This window comes from Schistocerca gregaria, chromosome 3 (genome assembly GCF_023897955.1).
Source record: "Schistocerca gregaria isolate iqSchGreg1 chromosome 3, iqSchGreg1.2, whole genome shotgun sequence".
Lineage (NCBI taxonomy): Eukaryota > Metazoa > Arthropoda > Insecta > Orthoptera > Acrididae > Schistocerca > Schistocerca gregaria.
In genome coordinates this window covers 788,617,015-788,640,477 of record NC_064922.1, presented here as the reverse complement: position 1 = coordinate 788,640,477, position 23,463 = coordinate 788,617,015, and the positions used below count along the sequence as shown (strand labels likewise).

The following is a 23,463-nucleotide window of genomic DNA, read 5'->3' as shown; positions in this document are numbered from 1 at the left end:
AGCTGTTGACATGCTGAACTGATGCCTTCGAGATTTGGTATTAGCGGAAGATGTTACAGGTGCCATGAACAGAAAGAAGAATCAATGCTTCCATTACAGAAAAACTTTATAACACGAGAACTTTATCTTCTTGTGACAATCAGAGATACTTCCAGTTCACTGAGCAAATTTTGAGAAGAGACGAGGATAATTTAGAAAAGACCATCTTGCAAGACAAAATCGAAGGCAGAATATCACAAGGAAGAGGAACTTGTATATCAGGCATAGGCAGACATTGGTGACGCAATGGCCAGTTTACGCACTTACGCAAGCTCGTGGGCCACCTCGTCACGCGACACGACAGCAGCGCTCCTAGCGTATAAAGTCAAAGCTATAGCGTCCGTGACGTTATTGTTTATGGGATAATTCATCCATTTATTAATGGCACACCTTTCCCGACAAACCGACATGCCTCAAAACACGCGTTTTTTACGGTATATTTCTTTTACTTTGATCCCGTCTTCAGAAGTTTTATTAATTTACGGGTCGTTCACATTGTTTCTTTCAATATTAAACATTTTATTGGATGTGAGCTAGCAACCGTGGATGTATATACAAAACGTATATACAGCCACTTCCGTTGCACAAAATTATGTCAATTCATCACGGTTTCGATTGCACTAGGGCATGGAATACATCTAATCACACCATGGTTTTGGTCAAACGTTTAAAAAAAACGCGTGATTACATATATTCAGCGTAACGTTTTATGGTGATGGAGATTACACTAGGGCAATCTTCATCAGAATAGTCCGCCTGCTTAGGTGAGTAGCGTGTTCGGTCAGATGGTTAGCTGCCCTCTGTAATGAAAAAACGGAGCTCATGGATCAACGATGAACTTGAACAAGCGTCATTGGACGCCCGCCCCGAACATATGTGACGAAAAATAACAAACGAAACGAGATAAAAACGAAAAGCTGAGTGGTTACGTGCTTGCCTCCCATGCAGCTTGCCGGGGCTCGATTCCCGGCCGGGTTGGAGATTTTCTCTGCCCGTGGACTCTGTGTTGTGTTGTCCTCATCATCATTCCATTCTCATCACCGGAACGCGAGGCGCAATGTGGCATCGACTCTAATAAGACTCGCACTCGGCGGCCGAACTTCCCCGGATGGGGCCTCCCGGCCGGAAATGCGGTACCATTATTTAATTTATTTCATCAAAACCAAAAGTTACATAGAATACATGTAATTTTGCTCAGACGTTTTAAAACATGGTGTGATTACTTGTATTCCATGTAACTTTTTGTTCTGATGTTTTATACTATATTTGAAATCGTGGTCAATTGACAGAATTTTGTGCAACCGAAGTGGATGTCTATACGTCTTGTAATTGTTTCCTAACTTACGACGTTTTGCAGTAGTACCTCAAATACTTCCGTTGCAAAATTCTGCAACGCCGTTAGTAAAGAAACAGTCTCCATTTGATGGTTATAATGCTTAAAATTCATCGATAAACTTACTTGTGAGACCTCGTTCTTTTTCAGTCAAAGCACACCTGCAATATCCAAGAAACACACCTTTACAAATGCGTCTTCAGCAAAAGACTTTAACGATTTGGCAATTTTTCTATTCACTATAAAACTAATTTTATATGAACTGTCACACTGTGACCCCACTTTTGAAAACTTATGTTATTGCTTGTCCAAATGGGAAATTAATACTTTAATTTTGTCTTTCCGCAATTGTCCTCTAAGCTGTTGTTGAGCAATGTGTTTCATAGGAAAGTGCCTTTTCACGTTATATTTTTTCACAGTAGATAGTGATTCAATAAACAACAGTCAAAGAAGTTTATCTTTCTAGACGGTAAAGAAAATAATCCACCATCCATTTCTCCTGGAACTGGCGACATTCAGCATCTACTTTTCTCTTCTTAATGTTAGACTTTCTGCGAATAAAGTCAGTAAAGATACACGGAAACACAAGAAATTAACAACCAACTAGCACAGAACTTTACGCGATAACCAACCGACAACTAGTTTCTTCACCATGTTATTGTCCATGCTGCCGCTGTTCAAATCGGCAACTGTCGCCTGCTGCCAACGTTTGCAATCTATCAATGTGTAGCTGAGACGTAGGCAGTAAGCAGTAAATAAGGTTTGTGTGTGTGTATGTGTTGTTAGCACTGATCTAAGAGCCGAAAATACTTCCCGTACCCTTCAAAGTAGTGTGCTTTTTCCATCACTCTCCGCACGCAGATATACACATGTTCTGCAACTTGGCTCTCAGACTGGGACGTGTTTCTCTTTGTTGTTCGAATCACATGGCGGCGAAATAGCATTGCGCTCGCGCAAATTAATACACGCTTTCAATTCTCTATGTCACGTGCTTAAAACCCGAGGCAAGCCGAGCGTCGGCGGAAATATGGGACTTGGGTGTCGGGCGAAGTTCAACGCGAACGCCACGCTTTCTCTCCCATGAATTTCTTCTGCAGGCCGGACTGAAACCTGTCGTGGGCAGGATACGGTCTGCGGCCTGCCAGTTGCACACCAGTGATGTAGATGGAGGGTTGGGTCAAGTGAAGAAGATGGCCGGTCTTCCCCTTCACATTATATCACGTAAGAAGAGCTGAAGATCGCTGTGGATGGAGATGTCTAGCCCAAGATTCAGTTGCATAAGAAATGAATGAAGAAACAAGATAACGACACTAAGCAAAGAGCAAACCAGCTAATGATGGTGATGTTACTTTTATTACAATACTTGTTACAGTACCTCTTTCTTTATTGTTTATGGATGAACATCATACTAAAATTTATGTTAGCGGTCATGACTCGATATCATGAACTGATTTCAGTTGCCACTACTCACATAAAGGACGTTGCAAACTTTTAAGGTAAACAATATACATATGGCAGAAGGTCCTTGACGTAATTAACTAAAGGTCGAAAAGGAATATCGTTTTTAAATGACAAATTATTTCTCGTAGTAACAGCTTAGGCTCATACAACAGTTCAAAGTGACAACGGCCAGTAATGGGGTGCATAACATTTCGCCAAACTCTCTCAATATCACGAGACTAACAGCTTAGATTCTAACAACCAGTTATTCATGTTTATACTGGTGTTTTATATACCAACGTCTTCACATACTCCAAATGTAGAAATCTGCTGCAGTGAAATCCGATGATCATGTTGACTAAGAAGAGTGCACCCTCCCACCCTTCCAATCCAAATATGGAAGCTTCTCTTGTTCGGATGCGAACCGTCATCCGTTCCTTTGCATGTCACTGATATCTTTGTTTAATGATAGCTGTTGGTTTTGAAGGACATTTGTCTTACTCTCTGACAAGTGTAGTGTACCTCACTATCGTAGGAGATAGGATATGGCTTAGAACTGGTAATCAGTGGCTCAGTCTTGATCTAATTGTGCACGAAAGGAAACTATTACGTGTTTCAATTGGACGTCGACCTTTTTCGTACGTGATCTGACAAGCCACACAGAAGTACAATTTTCCGCCACAGAATAAACCACTCCCAAGGCAGAATAGCGAACCGTTGCAGTGAAGTCACCATGTGAAACATCTCCTAGTTTTTGCATAATCTTTATTTATCGTCTGAAGATGTGAGTCAATGTTAGTTAGGTGTTGTTTAAAATACAGAGTTCTATCAAGCGTGACTTCAGAGAATTTGGTATCGATTGTGGAGCAGGAGCCTGTTGCTGTAGTTCAGACAGTCTCTATTAGTCATGAGGTTGTTTAAATGATGCATGCCACCTGTATGTTACTCTTACTGGGTTAGAGGCTCCTGTTGCGGAAGAACTGTATTTCTGTAGGACGTTCAAGGCATCAGCATTTCCTTGTTACTTCCACTGATCTGGTTGCGGTTGCTCTTGAAAAATCATCAGTATAGCCAAATTTTGTGGATCTCGTTGCGCGAATACCAGCAACGTAGCAGTTGAGCAGAAGAGCTGTTGAAATTGAGCCTTGAAGAAGGCCATTCTCGAGGGTTTTTTTTCGAGGCGCTCCATGTATTGTCTATAAAAACCCAAAAAGATATTACTCAAAATATTGTGTATTTACCTGAGAGTTGTTTTACAGGGTATTTGACGGAGGAGTTCGTAGAGCAGTTGTTTTTCATAGAAAGTGTCGTATGTTGCAATTTGTTCGATGAACGCAACGCAGCTGCTTCTTATATCCAGCCTCAATATAGATTGTTGGTTCCAGGAACTGACAGACGTAGCTACACTTTAACCTGAAACCAGCTTGCTCCAGTGGTATACTTTCATGGATCCTTTGGCATATTTAGTTGCGCAAGAACTCGAGGAATTAAATTAAAAGCACCTGATGTTCAATGTCCAAAGTAGCGACGTTGTCACGAGTACTGTCCGCAGGCAAGCCACCACAGCGCTCTGCTCATCAAGGTGATAGATCGATTTTCAGTTTGTATCCTACAAAAATCACACAAAAATCTGAAATTCACTTACGGCATAACTCGACAGAGTCTTTAAATACGCCAAAATTTATTAATTTTGTTTATGAACAGACATGTGGCAATTTTTGAGAAATTTTCCTGTTCAGAAGACAGATCCAAACTTATCTCGTCATCTCGAAAACAACTGAACGCACCGAAATTCTTTCCTTCCATTGTTTACAAAAGTACCTCGCTCGACAACGGATATTTCCAACGTCGCGTATCGCATTGCATTTGCTATGAATAAGCTACGGAAATCAGACTTTTGTGCATTTTTTCCAATATTTAAATCATAAAAAGTGTGAAACTGACAGTTTCCATCACGTACATAAACCACATAAAAATTATGATACGAAGGGTGTAGATCTGTATAGCGCCTGTAAGTACGTTAAGAAATCTGTTCTCAATTTTAGTTAGGGTCGGAGCTACGTTTGTTCATCAGATAGGAGCAAGTTTCGCCACAGGTAAAGGTCCTACCTACTTCCGGAGTCGAGGTCTGTAACATAAGCTTGTGCGGTGGCTTTCGACACTCAGGCACGCTGGATCGAATCCTGGTTCACAGCCAGTATTTGGCGGATATTCGGAGGAGTGGTGGTGGTGCAAAGTTCCTGAAAATGTTCAGATGAGTGTGAATACCCAGGGAACCAAACAGCTGAGGTCATCGGTCCCTAGGGTTACACACTACTTAAACTAACTTGTGCTAAGAACAACACACACACCCATGCCCGAGAGAGGACTCGAACCTCCGGCGGTAGGGGCCACGCAGTCCGTAACAAGGCGCCTCAAACCGCACGGCCATTCTGCGCGCCAAAGTTCCTGATCACCAGTATTTGCGCCGGCCGGAGTGGCCGAGCGGTTCTAGGCGCTTCAGTCTGGAACAGCGCAACCGCTACGGTCGCAGGTTCGAATCCTGCCTCGGGCATGGATGTGTGTAATGTCCTTTGGTTAATTAGGTTTAAGTAGTTCTAAGTTCTAGGGGACTGATGGCCTCAGATGTTAAGCCCCATAGTGCTCAGAGCCATTTGAACCATTTATTGAACCAGTCTTTGCACTAATGTCCTGGATTAAATTCCAAACCTTTCAGTGGCACCTCATCAAGTGTGGGCTTGTAACACTGTTAATGACGATCCGTTCATCGGACGGGGACGTGAAATTCGATGGTTCGATAGTTTGCCTAGAACACCGATGCAGGAACTCTGCTCCGTTATTCTCTGAGTATGGGACAACTTTGACTTGACATGACTTGAGAAGTTCCTACTTGAGAGTTGGATGGCACTACTCGTTACGCAGTGGAAGAGCCAACACAGAGAGAGCCGACAACGCCAGCATTACACCCATTGGTGCATTGATGGCGGGAACCTGTCTTGCCCTCTCGCTCTCAAATACTGACTACTTTAAATCAGGTTACAGAAGTGTAAAGGGACGATAAGCCTCTAGCCCATCAGTTAGCTTTCCTTGTTTTAGGACCGATATTAGATTTATTAGTGGGGAACTTAAAAAAATGGTTCAAATGGCTCGAGCACTATGGGACTTAACATCTATGGTCATCAGTCCCCTAGAACTAAGAACTACTTAAACCTAACTAGCCTAAGGACATCACACACATCCATGCCCGAGGCAGCATTCGAACCTGCGACCGTAGCAGTCGCGCGGCTCCGGACTGAGCGCCTAGAACCGCTAGACCACCGCGGAGCAGTGGGGGACTTAGTGAGTTACGGCCATAATACCACAGATTTACGAGAAACTCTGGTTGAATGCCGTGAAAGTATAGAGCTTTGCCTGACTTGACATCCTATAGTGGCTTAGTATTACCTTCAGGAATGAAAGGTCGAGAGTACTTCAGTTGTGAAATGGTAGCGGATTTTAGGTTATTAAGATGCAGCCTCGTAGTAAGCTCTAGGTCTTTCCGTTCCCTAAAACTAGATAGTATGGCTAACGGAAGAGTTGTAATGGATTGGCGTGTTTGCACTTCCTAGTTTTCGTTACTTTCCTGCTATATTGCGCCGGCCGCGGTGGTCTCGCGGTTCTAGGCGCTGCAGTCCGGAATCGCGGGACTGCTACGGTCGCAGGTTCGAATCCTGCCTCCGGCATGGATGTGTGTGATGTCCTTAGGTTAGTTAGATTTAAGTAGTTCTAAGTTCTAGGGGACTGATGACCTAAGATGTTAAGTCCCATAGTGCTCAGAGCCATTTGAACCATTTTTTTGCTATATTGCTTGGAGTCCACAACCCTAACAGTTTCATTTCACTTTTATCTGCATGTGCCTTCTAGGATGAGTAAAAGGTCATCCACTATTTCCTGTTCATCATACTGGAGAAGCTCTTGTTATAGCTTTTCACTTGTGTTTCTCCAGCCTAGAATATACTCTTTTTTGTAACCTTTGTGTATCACAATGGATAACTACACAGGAAGCCGTGGGTATTCCCAGAACTCTACAAAAAAAAAAAAAAAAAAAAAATGAGCTGGAGAAGTGTGAGGAGGACGTGTGCTCTGAGGGTTCGTACAAACTTATATATGTATTTAAACAGTTCATCTATAGGTTTTGATGAGTGATTTTGCGAGTATCAAAATACACTACTGGCCATTAAAATTGCTACACTACTAAGATGATGTGTTACAGACGCAAATTTAACCGACAGGAAGAAGATGCTGTGATATGCAAATGATTAGCTTTTCAGAGCATTCACACAAGGTTGGCCCCGGTGGCGACACCTACAACGTGCTAATATGACGAAAGTTTCCAACCGATTTCTCATGCACAAGCAGCGGTTGACCGGCGTTGCCTGGTGAAACGTTGTTATGATGCCTCGTGTAAGGAGGCCAAAAGCGTACCATCACGTTTCCAACTTTGATAAAGGTCGGATTGTAGCCTATCGCGATTGCGGTTTACCGTATCGCGACTTTGCTGCTCGCGTTGGTCGAGATCCAATGACTGTTAGCAGAATGAGGAATCGGTGGGTTCAGGAGGGTAATACGGAACGCCGTGCTGGTCCCAACGGCCTCGCATCAGTAGCAGCCCAGATGACAGGCATCTTATCCGCATGGCTGTAACGGATTGTGCAGCCACGTCTCGATCCCTGAGTCAACAGATGGGGTCGTTTGCAAGACAACAACCATCTGCACGAACAGTTCGATGACGTTCGCAGTAGCATGGACTATGAGCTTGGAGACCATGGCTGCGGTTACCCTTGACGCTGCATCACAGACAGGAGCGCCTGCGATGGTGCACTCATCGACGAACCTGGGTGCACGAATGGCAAAACGTCATTTTTTCGGATGAATCCAGGTTCTGGTTACAGCATCATCATGGCCGCCTCCGTGTTTGGCGACATCGTGGTGAACGCACATTGGAAGCGTGTATTCGTCATCGCCATACTGGCGTATCACCCGGCGCGATGGTATGGGATGCCATCGGTTACACGTCTCGCTCACCTCTTGTTCGCATTCAGACGTGTTGTGACTCGTGGCTTTACCCTTCATTCGATCCCTGCGAAGCCCTACATTTCAGCAGGATAATGCACGACCGCATGTTGCAGGTCCTGTACGGGGCTTTCTGTATACAGAAAATGTTCGACTGCTGCCCTGGCCAGCACGTTCTCCAGATCTCTCACCAAGTGGAAACGTCTGGTCAATGGTGGCTGAGCAACTGGCTATTCACAATACGCCAGTCACTACTATTGATGAACAGTGGTATCGTGTTGAAGCTGCATGGGCAGCTGTACATGTACACGCCATCCAAGCTCTGTCTGACTCAACGCCCAAGCGTATCAAGGCCGTTATTATGGCCAGAGGTGGTTGTTCTGGGTACTGATTTCTCAGATTTCTCAGTAGTGTATTTTGACCCTAAAACTGAACTACGATAGTCCCTCCCAGTGGTACTGACTGTTTGCTCCCATGTTTAAGGACGGGGAGTTCGTGTGGGACAAGCAGAAGCAGGGCGAGATCCTGGCGGCCTACTACTACGGCTACACTGTCGGACACGTACCTGGAGGTGTACTGGCCGATCGTTTCGGCGGCAAGCTCGTCTTCGGGTGCGGCATCTTCCTCTCGTCTGTCCTCACTATCCTGACTCCGGTGTCAGCCTGGGCTGGCGACTATGTGCTGTTCGCCAACAGGGTCGGCCAAGGATTAGTACAGGTATGTATATCGTCCTCTCGTTTATTTTCTTCCTTTCCTTTAGCTGAGCATAGACTAAGGTATAATGTGAGGCCAACAAGTTATGAGATGAGCAAGCTAACACTGAGTTCTCATTGAGCGTCAGTGAGTGCTACCTTTGACAGTTTACAAAAGCTGACGAATACGATCTGGATTCTTTACCAAAGACGTTGTAGGGAAAGATTGTGGTAGACCATGATCAACACCAGTTTTTTTTCCTTAGGCCAAAATCTTCTGTTGTTTGCACAGGGTCTGTATCATCTTATTTTTATTTTCTGACTGCATTCATCGATGTTATAAATTGGTTAAAAACTTCAATTACAGGATGTCTGTCTAATGACTTCCACGGAAAACAAAAATTTGAGTATCTATGCTTTGCACAATCAGTGACCAAATTTAAAAATTTAAAATACTGTCATAATCTACTTATGAAGAGATATAATCTTACGTTAAAAGTTTAATACGATGTGTCAAGCATGGGATGTTTCAAAAAGAATGTCCTGATTTCAGAACTCCATAGAAAAAAATCACATGGGGTCATGTCTGGCGATCTTGGAGGTGAAGAACGCAGGTCAATGTCTCGAGGTCCCATGTGCCCTATCCAGCGCTGAGGCAGTGTCATTGAGAAACTGACGTACTGTGTTGTGCCATTGTGGTGGAGCTCCATCCTGTTGGAAAATCAGAGTCCTCCTGAAGGATATGGAGTCCCCACATGCGCATGTTTGGGTGGTTTACTTTACGCTAACATAAAAGGTTGCTTCTTCGCTGAAAATGAACGGTGGTAAAAATGTAACGCGTTCCGTGTCCTGTATCAGAGCGTTGCTGAAGTCGACCCGTTTCCTCTTAGCCGGCCGGAGTGGCCGAGAGGTTCTAGGCACTACAGTCTGGAACCGCAAGACCGCTACGGTCGCAGGTTCGAATCCTGCCTCGGGCATGGATGTGTGTGATGTCCTTAGGTTAGTTAGGTTTAAGTAGTTCTACGTTCTAGGGAACTGATGACCTTAGCAGTTAAGTCCCATAGTGCTCAGAGCCATTTGAACCATTTTGAACCTCTTACTACCAACTCGAAGACCTTGTACTATTTGTTGTCTGTATAGTTTATAGACCAAACGACGCCTTAACACTCGCCACTTTGTGGTATGAGACATTGCCAGTTCTCTGCTTATGCGGCGTGTAGACGTCGCTCAGATGTTTGCCGAATTCTTTTCACCCTGTCATCAGCAGTTCGAGGTCGAATTGAAGACCTTTGCACAACCATCCTGACCCTTCGAACTGGAGATACCAGCGACTAATGTGCTTGGCTGCAGGCAGATCAATGCCAAAACGCCTTCAAAAAGCACGCTGCACCGATATCACTGACTCACTCTTTGCAAACCGCTGTACTCAAAAAGCCTTCGGTTGCGCGGACGCCACCTTGCTTCTGACTGACTGCAAACTGAGAAGACGCAATGACTTACATCTTACGACGATTTTCTGAATATTAGGCAACAACCATTAGAATAACACACAATTCGTTGCCGCCACGTCCCATCTTTAGTAATTATTACCGTCCACAACCAGGTCGTCCTTTTTGAAACACCCATATTAAAGTTAAGATCTGTGTATATGTCTTGAGTAAGCTGAACTCACGGCGCGCAAATTTCCCGGATTATAGTCGTCCAGTATTTGAGAATGAGAGCAATTTCTGACAAACTCTGCATATAATTTCAAAGCTTTACGAAACCTTTTGTCGCTAACGCCCCTGTAAAGTACTTACGCGAAATTTTTTTTATTGCTTACTACATTTTCGCTGTTCATGATTTATTACTTCATTACTACTAAATCTATTCACAACACATTTTGCGGACACTATTCACAAACCTCAGAACCATTTTTGAACCACCAAATGGTTCAAATGGCACTAAGCACCAGGGGACTTAACATCTGAGGTCATCAATCCCCTAGACTTAGAACTAGTTAAACCTAACGAACCTAAGGACAGCACACACATCCATGCCCGTGGCAGGATTCGAACCTGCGACCGTAGCAGCAGCGCGGTTCCGACTGAAGCGTCTAAAACTGCTCGGCCACCGATTCCCACCCCAAGGGCAAGAGAGTACCCTGAACCTCTATCCGTTCACCTCAGTCTTTTTGACAAGGTCTTGGCAGAACGACGGTGACTTCTTACTCCGGAAGTCGTTATTCAAAATGTAAGCTGGACCAAGGGTGTTTTGATTAATAATCAGAGACGTTGCTCCTAGACCACTGGTGTGATCCTTCTGTACAATCCTCATTGTGGTGAACTGTTGACGTGTGAAGGTTAATGTGGTATCCTGCCCACCTGTGTAATATAGGGTGCCTAGGATGCTGCTTTCTCGCATAGCTAAATAAAAGCAGTCTTATTAATGGAGTGTATTAAAATAAGTTAAATGACAATACTTAGCTTCAAAGATGGGTCGCAAGCAAATGGCGACATGCAAATAATCAATGTCCTTCGAGACATACAATTTCCATGCAAGCAAATCACACAAGTTCGTAAGTCATTGCTGTACAATTTATATCACAGCTCGTCTTCTAGTGCGGCACTTCTAGTGCTTCTTCTAGAGCGGCCGAGGCTAGCCGGAGCAGCCCTTATGTTCTCTTCGTAAAGGTACCGCTCCTTTCGTGGTGACATCCTACTCAGCGTTCTATTGGCTAACGTCGTCTCACAGCCTTCTCTGCTGTTACGTTCTAGGTCGACGTGCCGGCGCTGGATGTTACGCCGGAACAGTTAACGAATCCTAAGCCCTCAGAAACAATACCGTGTAACATGCATGAGATATTATTTGGCGAAAAAGTAAACATCTTCTTGAAACAACACACGCAACCACGCGGGCCACTTCGAAAGAAACTGTGTTTATTACCGAATCCTCTATGTGTTTTTACATTTTCGTACACAATCGTGGGGTCATCAGAGACTACGTTTAACGGGGTTGGGAAAAGTTCGCCGCGTGTTTGGGGGTGCGGTTGTGTAGAGTACCTCCCGGAGGGACGTGTGATCGTCAGGGAGGCGAGGCCTCTCCAATCGTTTAAATTCAGTGCTAAAGACCCCTTTCCACAGAGCTCGATCGCTTTCGGACAAGGAAAGCCTCGTCGAAGAACCACGCTTCTGAACAGTGTTCCGGAGGAATGGGTACTCAGATCATCGACACTGAAAGGGCGATGCAATCAAAATCAAGAACGCCTGAGAAAGAGGCTGAGACTGACACCGAGGAAGAAAAACCAAAAACCGCTTATGTACTTAGTGCTGGTCTAATACCCGGCAAATCGGTAGACTCCTGCGGAAACATTGCATCCACTGTACTTCGTTCCCTTCAACTAATATGAAAGTGTTCCTTATAATTTTCAAATAACTTGAGGGGAACGCAGCCGGGTGACGTCATCGACAACCGCCGATTTTTCGACAGCAGCACACCCTGCCATTTTCAAGGCAAAACTGCAGCAAGTAAGCAGCATGCAAGGGAATTTAAAACCTCGATTTTCAGAGAAACTCTTGAAAGGTAACACACACGATAGCGCCATGACAAACCAAATGTGACCGACGTCAGAAGTTGTCGAGAGTGAAATTAATAATCAACGGGTGAGATAGCATAAACAATGACCCTCAGTTTTTGGAGAAGGGAGAGAGCGGGATTCCTTGCAGAATTTAAAGAAAAACCACCGTCTCTATTCATGAGAATAATTGCTAATTTAATTTCAACAGCTTTGTTAATAACTCTATTCCAATAGCTGGAAGTGCATTCCAGAATCTCTGTGTTGTTATATTTCATAGGACGACCGGTACCATGATAATGTTCTGCATTGGCAGATTTGCTCGGCTGGTGCGCTTATGCTCAGTAGATTGGTCTGACAGTCTGACCAATACAAGACCTGCCATAACTGTTGGGAATACGGTAGACAGCAGCCTTACGCAAACCAAGATCATCCTTTGCGGAACCTAAAAGGACCCTGATCTTAGATGATGGTCGGAAAACACTTCACACCATATTTGTGCAAAATACGACCAACCTTGTAAGGCAAGAAGACCTAGACTTTTATACCAACTTGGTATTACCACCACTCATTTGGTGCACAGTTGGTCGATGGTGCAACGCTTGTCTGATCTGCTTTTCACTATAACCATTCTGACGAAAGGTAACATCAAGATGGGCTAACTCAGCTGACAAATGCTCAGGGTCCGAGATCACATGAGCCCTATGAACCAAGGTAAGAAGTACGCCTTCACTGTCTGCCTACAGATACAAGTCATTGTGAATAGGCTTCTTATAAGCGGCATGTCCCAACATACCAGCCATCTCCCTCCTGATTTACTGATCAACACGTCAAGGGAGGGAAGATAGCCTTTCTTATCCACCTCTATTGACAAACAAATATTCAGGTGTTCTAAAAATCTCTCAGGTTCTTACTGTCATGAGATCAAACAACAAAAGTATCATCCACATACTTGAAAAAAAAAATGCGCAGGTTTTAAAGCCGCACGTTTTCCGAAGTTTTATGTAAACAAATTGGCAATAATAAGTGACAATGGACTTCCCATTGTAGCTCCATTTGTCTTCTCGTAGCACTACTCATTGAATAAAAAGGAGGTGGGAGTGAACACAAGTCAAAATAGGTTCGTTAGTTCCTCACCAAACCTAATCTCAGTCCGCCGTAACAGATCAGAGGATCACGAGCAAAGAGACAGACCACATCAAAACTTACTAGAGTATCAGAGACATTCAAACTCTTTCCCCCTAACAGACGTAAGAAATCCGCCGCGATCTTAATGTGGTGCTCGCACCGACCTACGAGTACTACAGGGCTCAACAGAGTAGCAAGGTGTTTTGCTACACGATACGTCGGAGCGCCGATGTTATTCGCAATCTGACGAGGAGGAACCCCTTCGTTGCGGACTTTAGGGAAGCTACATAACCTTGAGGGAACAGCACAATAAGAATTAAGACTCTTGGTAGTCTCCTGCGATAAGAAACTTTTGTTCAGAAGGCTGTTGGCCTTTCTCTCAACACTTTTTGTGGGCTCAGCACCGATCCCGTGATAAGCTGAATCAGACAGTAAACACTGCAGCTTTCGAACGCAATCCTGCTTGACCAAAACAAAAGTATCATTGCCCTTGTCGGTAGGCAAAATAACAATATCCGGATCAACTCTAAGTAAATGTAATCTAGCCCTCGCAGTTACTGTGACTCAGGACTTATATTATTTGTAACGTTAAAGACGATCTAGCTCTTCGAAAGTAAGGTGTCTACCGAATTCAACGCTTGCAGTAGACTGTCAGAACAGTATAGGAGAGATGCAAGGAACAAAAGCGACACAACCGACTGAAACAACCGATCAAATCAGCGTTGCCTCGAATATAACTACGAAAATTTCACGATTCATGTAATAAAATGCGATGAGACCAGTATCGTGGTGCAAATGCCATGTTCTTGACACAGCGTAATTAAGGATTCAGAGATGTCAGAAAGCTTAAAAAACAGAGATTGCGGTTTCAATTTAAATAACGCTTGGGTTACGTCACTCAGTTTATTAAAATCTCGCCGGCCATCACATCCATCAGAGAGAATTTGGAGTCCGGGCAGCGAGTGCCCACAACAGCAAAACTCGCAAGTGAACCAGACGGCTGCGTCTGCCGCCGAAATATTGTGAATAAAAGGAAAACAACTGGACAGAACGCCCGGAAGCTCAGCTTTAATTAATTTAAAAATTACAAACTGAGAGATTACATGTAACTGTGCAACTGTTTGGCGCAGTACTGAGATGACAAAAGTCATGAGATACACTATGTGATCAAAAGTATCCGGACACTCCCAAAAATAAACGTTTTTAATATTAGGTGCATTGTGCTGACACCTACTGCCACATACTCCATATCGGCGACCTCAGTAGTCATTAGACATCGTGAGAGAGCATAAAGGGCGATCCGCGGAACTCACGGACTTCGAACGTGGTCAGGTGGTTGGGTGTCACATGTATCACACGTCTGTACGCGAGATTTCCACACTCGTAAACATATCTAGGTCTACTGTTTCCGATGTAATAGTGAAGTGGAAACGTGAAGGGACACGTGCAGCACAAGAGCGTACAGGCCGACCTCGTCTGTTGACTGACAGAGACCGCAGACAGTTGAAGCGGGTCGAAATGTATAATAGGCAGACATCTATCCAGACCATCACACAGGAATTCCAAACTGCATCAGGGCCCACTGAAAGTATTATGACAGTTAGGCGGGACGTGAGAAAACTTGGATTTCATGGTCGAGCAGCTCTCATAAGTCACATATCACACTTGTAAATGCCAAACGACGCCTCGCTTGATGTAAGGAGCGTAAACATTGGACAATTCAACAGTGGAGAAACGTTGTATGGAGTGACGAATCACGGTACACAATGTGGCTATTCGATGGCAGAGTGTGGGTATGGCGAATGCCCGGTGAACGTCATCAACCAGCGTGTATAGTGCCAACAGTAAAATTCGGAGGCGGTGGTGTTACGGTGTGGTCTTGTTTTTCATGGAGGGGACTTGAACCCCTTGTTGTTTTGGGTGGCACTATCACAGCACAGGTCTATATTGATGTTTTAAGCTCCTTCTTGCTTCCCACTGTTGGACAGCAATTCGGGGATGGCGATTGCATCTATTAACACGATCGTGCACCTGTTCGTAATGCACGGCCTGTGGCGGAGTGGTTACACGGGTTACACGACAATAACGTTCCTGTAAAGGACTGGCCTGCACAGAGTCCTGTCCTGAAACCTATAGAAAACCTTTGGGATGTTTTGGAACGCAGACTTCTTTCCAGGCCTCACGACCGACATCGGTACCTGTCCTTAGTGCAGCACTCCGTGATGAATAGTCTGCCATTCTCCAAGAAACTTTCCAGCACCTGATTGAACGTATGCTTGCGAGAGTGGAAGCTGTCATCAAGGCTAAGTGTGGGTTGACACCATATTGAATTCCAGCATTACTGATGGAGGGTGCCACGTACTTGTAAGGCATCTTCAGCCAGGCATCGGGATACTTTTGATCACTTAGTGTACCTTCCACTATCGCGTCGGACATTTTTTCCGGTGTAGTGTAGCAACTCGAAGTGGTTTGGACCGCTCCTATAACCTTCCACATTTGCGGAAGTGTTGCCGGTGCAGGATTCTACGCATGAACTGACCTCTAGATCATGTTCTATAAATATTGGATGGGATTCATACCGGGCGAACTGGGTGGCCAAATCATTCGCTCAAATTGTCCAGAATATCCTTCAAGCCAATAGCGAACAATTGTAGCCCGATGACGTGGTGATCGTTTTTTGGTTACATGAAGTCCATGAATGGCTGCAAATAGTCTCTAAGTAACCGAAATAACCATTTCTAGTCAACAATCAACGTAAACACAGCCTACTCCGTTAGGGGGCCACCACCAGCGTGCACAGTACTTTGTTGACAATTTGAGACCATGGCTTCGCGGGGTCTGCGCCGCGGCCGAACCCTACCATCAGCTTTTACCAACAGAAACAGGGGCTCAGCTCACCAAGCCATGGTTTTTCAGTCGTCTAGGCTCCAGCTAATGAGGTCATGAGCCCATGAGAGGCGCTGCGGGTGTCGTTGTGCTGTTAGCAAAGGCACTGGCGTCAGTCGTCTGTTGCCACAGTCCATTAACGGCAAATTTCGCCGCTCTGTCCTAAAGGATACGTTCGTCGTACGTTCCACATTGATTTCTGCGGTTATTTCACGCAGTGTCGGTTGTCTGTTAGCACTGACAACTCTAAGCAAACACCGCTGCTCTCAGTCGTTAAGTGAACGCCGTCGGCCATTTCGTTGTTCGTGATGAAAGGTAATGCCTGAAATTTGGTTTTTTCGGCACACTCTTGACACTGTGGAACTCGGAATGTTGAATTCCCTCACGGTTTCCGAAGCGGAATGTCCCTTGCGTCTAGCCCCAACTATCATTCCGCGTTCAGAGTTTGTTAATTTCCGTCGTGCGGCTATAATCATATCGGATACATTTTCACCTGAATCATCTCAGTACGAAAAGCAGCTGCGCCAATGCACTGTCCTTTTCTGCGTTGCGTACGAGATACTACCGCCATCTGTACATGTGCATACCGCTATCCCATGATTCTTTCAAATGCATGAACTGGGACACCGCGCCGTCATCAAATTCTTTGGTTTGGATAGCTGATAACCAAAGAAATCTATTTCTTTATTTTATGGAATTAAGAAATGAGATGCTAAATTCAAATCTACAGTACTTATGCACGCGAAGGACATCTCAATATGTAACAACACGTGGAAACACCGAGCAAGTGCAAAACATGATTCTGAACGATCAGCAGTTGCCTAAACGTTAAGTAGCTGACGCTGTAGGGTTAAAAAAAATGTTGCATTTAACATGGCAAACTAGCTGGCAGAAATTATTTGTATACTGAAATTTTTCAATACTCGCAAGAAAAAAATTAAAAAAATTTTTTTTGAGCAATGTTTGGACCATTTTAAAAGGAATCAGTCTTATTCTGTTAATCGACGCGTTATTGGTAAAGAGAGGGAGAGATTTTTAAAAATTAAAAAAATTATATTTTATCACTAGGGTACAACTGTCCACACAGGAGATATCACAACGGGAGAACGGCTATTTGGGGCGCTAATTGCTGGAATAACCATTTCATTTAGCAGATTTGGCGCTCTCAGACTCCTGTCAACTATCACATCTAAATATATTGTTGACCGGAATGTTTTGGCTCTATTGATGGAATCACAGTGGACCTACTGAAAGCGCACTTAAAACGACCAATATATACTTGTTTTAATAACACTGGTAAAATTGCAGGATCTTGTAAGGAGACCATAATAAACGCATTGTTAAATCTATATTTCTTCAGACCAGATCAGAATGTTTCACTTTGTGATAACAGTTAAGCACCTCTATATAGGTCTGTTACGGCAAGAACACAGTGCTCAGCCTGGGTGTGTACAGCAGCATTAGGATAAGGAATTAATGTCCCTCACTGCTTCCAAAGCAGCGAAGCCTGCAGATTAAACGTCCGCAAGTTCCACATTTAAGATATGAAGTTCGTCGATAGTAGTGTGCCAAGGGGCTAAATGTTTGAAGTCAACAAGCTGTTTACGGATCTGACGTACTCTGCAACCTTAGCTTCTATTCTTAACGGCCTGGCAATGAAGAGCATCATCACTGTCCCAGAAACGAATAACTGCAAAACTTAGTTTAGTGCACCCTAGATAACTGACGAGATGATTCACCGATACTCACACACACGGCACACATATGCACACACAAATTAGCGGGTACGCGTTCCTAACTAGTCGACTGTACGCTGCTAATTGCGCAGGGCCGGACTGCAGTGTCTGGCGAATCTACACGCTAGTACGTCGCACACGGAGCCTCATGTTGATTATGACACAGTGGAACTAACTGCATACTTTCACCAAGATAATATTAAAAGATTATTAAACTGAAAGAAACCTTTTGAACGGAAGTAAAATGATGACAGAGGCATTATGGACATACGAAAGGTGGAATATAAAAACTGATGCTGGACAGTCTAACAGGCATAAAATTTTCCACAAGACGCAAACGAAGAAAATTATACTAAAAAAATAAGTGAGGTAGTCCTAAGGTAGACGTGGCAGACGTTTGTGTCACTGTACTGCTGGAACACAGCGTTTTATGAAGGTTGTTGAAGAAACATAATATTTGATAATTTGTGTCACATTAGAAGATATTCAATATTAAGCAGAAAGATAAAGTGCAATACAAAGACATATGACAAAGAATAGGCGAAGTGGCAAGTAGGCAAATATGGAGCGTTGTTAACGGAACAGGGAACAGGGTAACAGTGCTGGAAGGGGAGAGATAAGTGGGACAAAATTTAGAATATGTGATTTAGTGTTTGACAGTGTAGACTGTAATATTCTCACTGAAATTCTGAAGGTAGTCGATATAGTGAGCGAACAAATTGCACAGAAACCAGAAAGCAAGTGGAGCAGTCGGAGGACATGAAAGGGAAGCAGTGGTCGATAAGGGAGTGAGACAGGATTGTAACCTTTCCCCAATCTTATTCAATCTCTACACTGAGGAAGCAGTTAAGGAACTCAAAGATAACTTCGGAAAGTGAATTAGCGTTCATGGAGAAGAAATACGAATATTGAGGTTAGTCGATGGCACTGTGATTCTATCAGAAACAGCAAAGAAATTAGAAGATTAGTTGTTCGGAATGGGTTTTCTAAAAAAAAGAAAAAGAAGAGATACGTCAATGAGTAACATTAATTTAAATGCCGCGCGCGGGATTAGCCGAGCGGTCAGAGGCGCTGCAGTCATGGACTGTGCGGCTGATCCCGGCGGAGGTACGAGTCCTCCCTCGGGCATGAGTGTGTGTGTTTGCCCTTAGGATGATTTAGGCTCAGTAGATTGCAAGCTTAGGGACTGATGACCTTAGCAGTTAAGTCCCATTAGATTTCACACACAATTGAATATTGAACACAAATTTAAATGATTGTTGTTGTTGTTGTTGTTGTTGTGGTTTTCAGTCCTGAGACTGGTTTGATGCAGCTCTCCATGCTATTCTATCCTATGCAACTTCTTCATCTCCCAGTACCTACTGCAACCTACAATCTGCTTACTGTATTCATCTCTTGGTCTCCCTCTACGATTTTTACCCTCCACGGTGCCCTGATAGGAAGTATTTTCTGAAAGTATTTCTCTGAAGTATAGCCTTGTATGGAAGTGAAAGGTGGGCGACAGGCAGTACAGGCAATAAGAGAATAAAAAGTTTTGAGGTGTGGTGCTGTAAGAAATGCTGAAGATAAGAGGGAAAATCGAATAACTAGCGAAGAGGTACCGAATCGAATCAAGAAGAAAAAAGAGCTTGATTGGTTGATAGGACACCTTCTGAAGCTTCAAGATATTAATTGAGCAATGGAGGGAACTAGAGTTGTAAAAATTGTTGAGGGGGCCAAGGCTTGGTTACAGTAAAACAATTCAAGTGGATGTAGTTTGCACAGGTAAATAGGCTTGTGCAACTTACGAGGCGTGTGTTTTTTTAAGTAAGTACCGTTTTGAAATAAAAATAAAACAAGTAGACTTTCCTTAGAAAGTTTATTTTTACATGAAAGCCTGTACTTGAATCTACTTTTCTCCATAATTCCTACCAATATTAAGGCTCTTACCGTACCGTACAACCACGTCTGAATACCATCCTCGCAGAAATCTGCCGCCTGAGCATAGCTTTCGATAATTTGAACGTTGTGCAGCAACTGCATAAAGTACGTGTCTTGATAGTTTAAGAGCCGTGGGATGGTACGGAATAGGTGAGAGCTTTAAAAGGTGTTCGTACGAACGTGCATAACGAGGAACGAAGTGGGCGACCTTCAGTCATTACTGACGATTTGGAGCAGAAGGTTGATGAAAACTGAGACGGAACAGACGCTTTGCGATTACGACGTTGTGTGATGAGTTTCCTCAAGTGTCAAGACGTGCGCTTAATGCAACTGGTACAGAATGTTTGAATTATCGAAAGCTACGCTCAGGTGGCAGATTTCTAAAAATATGGTATTGAAAGCTGGGTGTACGATACGATAAATGCCTTATTATTGGTGGCAGTTATGCAGGAAAGTAGATTTAAGTACAGGTTTTCATGTAAAAATAAATTTGGTAAGAAAAGTCTACTTGTTTTATTTTTATTTCATAACATCGCTTACTAAAAGAAAGTACGACTCGTAGACTGGAATGGAGAGCTGCATCAAATCAGTTTTCAGACTAAAGACCTCAACAACAGGACAGCATAGCTTTCAGAGGACATTACGTCTAGTATGTGTGAAAAGACGACGAGGTAAGAACAAATGGAAGACGCTGTCAAATCTAGCGAAACACTGATGACTTGTACAGAGTGAATCACATTTATTTATTATAACACATATACAAAAGTAACAAGATTACTACACGTCAACATGTAAGCACAGCTCTCCGGCATCAAATAACACAAATGACAACAGATGTATACGGATATTAAGGTCTTTTATGTATTTTATAACATCATTCTGCGCTGTCAAGAAATATTCGAAAGAACCCTTGTAGGCACGTTTGGGACGTGTCGATATAACACGAGCAACTGTTTATCGTTCCGCACCACAGTCACATGAAGGTGATGAAGATTTGCCCGACTTGTAAAGAGTATCTGTTGGCGTCCGTGACATACCATAGGTCACGCGTGTACTCTGGGTGGTGCTAAAGAACAGTCGCTTCAAAGCAAATATCTAAAGCCGAGGAGCAGAGGCAGCGAGATAATCTCAAAGATCTCGTGGCTAAAATGAATTTGTCACAAGGCATTGAGTGAACCGACAATTTTACACTGAGCAGGTTTCTGACGGAAAGAGGCTCCGCGCATTTGCCTGCAGTGATGTCAGAAAACTGCAGGTAGATTACAGTTTCCGGACACAAGAGAAATGGGAACTAATGTCTCCGTCAGCCTCATATATAAATATGCTCGTATAAGTAAAATAAACAACAGTGAGCTTCACATTTGCGTTTACTAAGGGCGCTAAAAGGAAGTTTATTAATCATGAACAACAGCGCGAAGAAATGTGAATAGCAAACGGTACGGTTATTGAAAGAATGGCGACAGGTGAAGGCAGATAATGGAAAAATTTGATTCTGTGTTTAATATGCTCAAATATGCTGCAAAAGGACTTAAATAAACGGGCAAGGGTTTAAAGTGAAGCTTCTATGAGGTGTAGCTTCCCTAACTTAGTAATCAGAATAACTGTACACTTTGTTTACTCCGATACTAACACTAACATAGTTATCAGGATAACTATACAGTAAGGTTGTTTACACTCATCACACAGGAGTTGGCAATTGAGTTACGGAATGTTCTGATGTGTTTTCTTCTTCTTCTTTTCTTAATTTTTTTTTAGAGTAGTCTCGACAGATGCACGAAGGAGGGCAATGGTCTCTAGAGGCAGTGCATTATATAAACTGGATGTCAGTTTTGTCAGACACGTTGCAATAAAGAACAGTAGCCCATCGCATTTGATGATCAGGCACTCTAATGCTTTTGTGGATCACTGTAAGAATAAAACTAACTCCTTTTCCAAATTTTACCTTTGGATAATTGACGTTACTTCGTACCCTTTGAACACTTCCGTTAGAATAGAAACTGGTGAAATGAACAGTGAGACAAAATGCTTTCTTTAAGCTTAATGATTTTATTTTTGTGTACTAGATATTTCCCTTCGGGTTTTCGCCACAAATGACGGTGTAATAATTCTTCATTGCACTTAGTACTAGGCACCTGTAACATTGTATGTAGCAGAACTGTCCCTAACGCGCTAGAAGAATATTTATTATGTCCATACAGCTGGCGCACAAACAAGAAACCCTATGAAGTGTTGCTCCAGTAGCTCGGTCGTTAGTTCACTCACTTAGTAGCATTACACGCACCTTGGTATGTGAGCCAACTGCTTCAATATGCTTTTACATGATGTATAACAATACTCTGCTTTTACATTACATATAACAACAATTAAAGGCCTTATACGTTGAAAGACAATGATTCCGTTTTTCTAGCAATGACAGAGGTTGCCGCAATTCTCAAGTCCGACAGTTTACGGTTCCTGGAAGTACCTCTTTTATATATTGTTGTTTGTAATTAAACCTACAGTCTGAATACTTGCAACACACTGAGAACGTCTTACATCTCGAGAACACAAAAGGGTCGGAAAGCTAGCTACATCCTTTACTATTATCCTTGATGCACCTCGACAATCTGTAGAGTTCTGTCTTCAAAATTCAGTTCTGGTAAAAAATGTTTTACTAGGAACACTAATACCTATTACTCTGTTAACTACATTATAATGCCTAAAGTTCACTTATTCTTATATTACCGAAAACATCACAAAAAGTTACATCGGCTCACTTAACATTGCAACGACAGTGATATTAATGAAGTGGCGGTTAGAATATTGACTGTCCGGTCTCTGAGATATCGAAAACATTAAGAGTACACTCCTGGAAATGGAAAAAAGAACACATTGACACCGGTGTGTCAGACCCACCATACTTGCTCCGGACACTACGAGAGGGCTGTACAAGCAATGATCACACGCACGGCACAGCGGACACACCAGGAACCGCGGTGTTGGCCGTCGAATGGCGCTAGCTGCGCAGCATTTGTGCACCGCCGCCGTCAGTGTCAGCCAGTTTGCCGTGGCATACGGAGCTCCATCGCAGCCTTTAACACTGGTAGCATGCCGCGACAGCGTGGACGTGAACCGTATGTGCAGTTGACGGACTTTGAGCGAGGGCGTATAGTGGGCATGCTGGAGGCCGGGTGGACGTACCGCCGAATTGCTCAACACGTGGGGCGTGAGGTCTCCACAGTACATCGATGTTGTCGCCAGTGGTCGGCGGAAGGTGCACGTGCCCGTCGACCCGGGACCGGACCACAGCGACGCACGGATGCACGCCAAGACCGTAGGATCCTACGCAGTGCCGTAGGGGACCGCACCGCCACTTCCCAGCAAATTAGGGACACTGTTGCTCCTGGGGTATCGGCGAGGACCATTCGGAACCGTCTCCATGAAGCTGGGCTACGGTCCCGCACACCGTTAGGCCGTCTTCCGCTCACGCCTCAACATCGTGCAGCCCGCCTCCAGTGGTGTCGCGACAGGCGTGAATGGAGGGACGAATGGAGACGTGTCGTCTTCAGCGATGAGAGTCGCTTCTGCCTTGGTGCCAATGATGGTCGTATGCGTGTTTGGCGCCGTGCAGATGAGCGCCACAATCAGGACTGCATACGACCGAGGCACACAGGGCCAGCACCCGGCATCATGGTGTGGGGAGCG

General features: G+C 43.9%; 1 protein-coding gene across 1 annotated transcript in view; it reads left to right on the top strand.

Annotated features, from left to right (window-relative positions):
• Window positions 1-23,463, top strand: part of LOC126354244 (sialin-like) — an 85,965-nt gene that overhangs the window by 14,331 nt on the left and 48,171 nt on the right. The window contains exon 3 of the mRNA XM_050003746.1: window positions 8,348-8,581. Coding sequence (XP_049859703.1) covers window positions 8,348-8,581 — 234 coding nt within the window. The remainder of the gene's footprint in view (window positions 1-8,347; window positions 8,582-23,463) is intronic.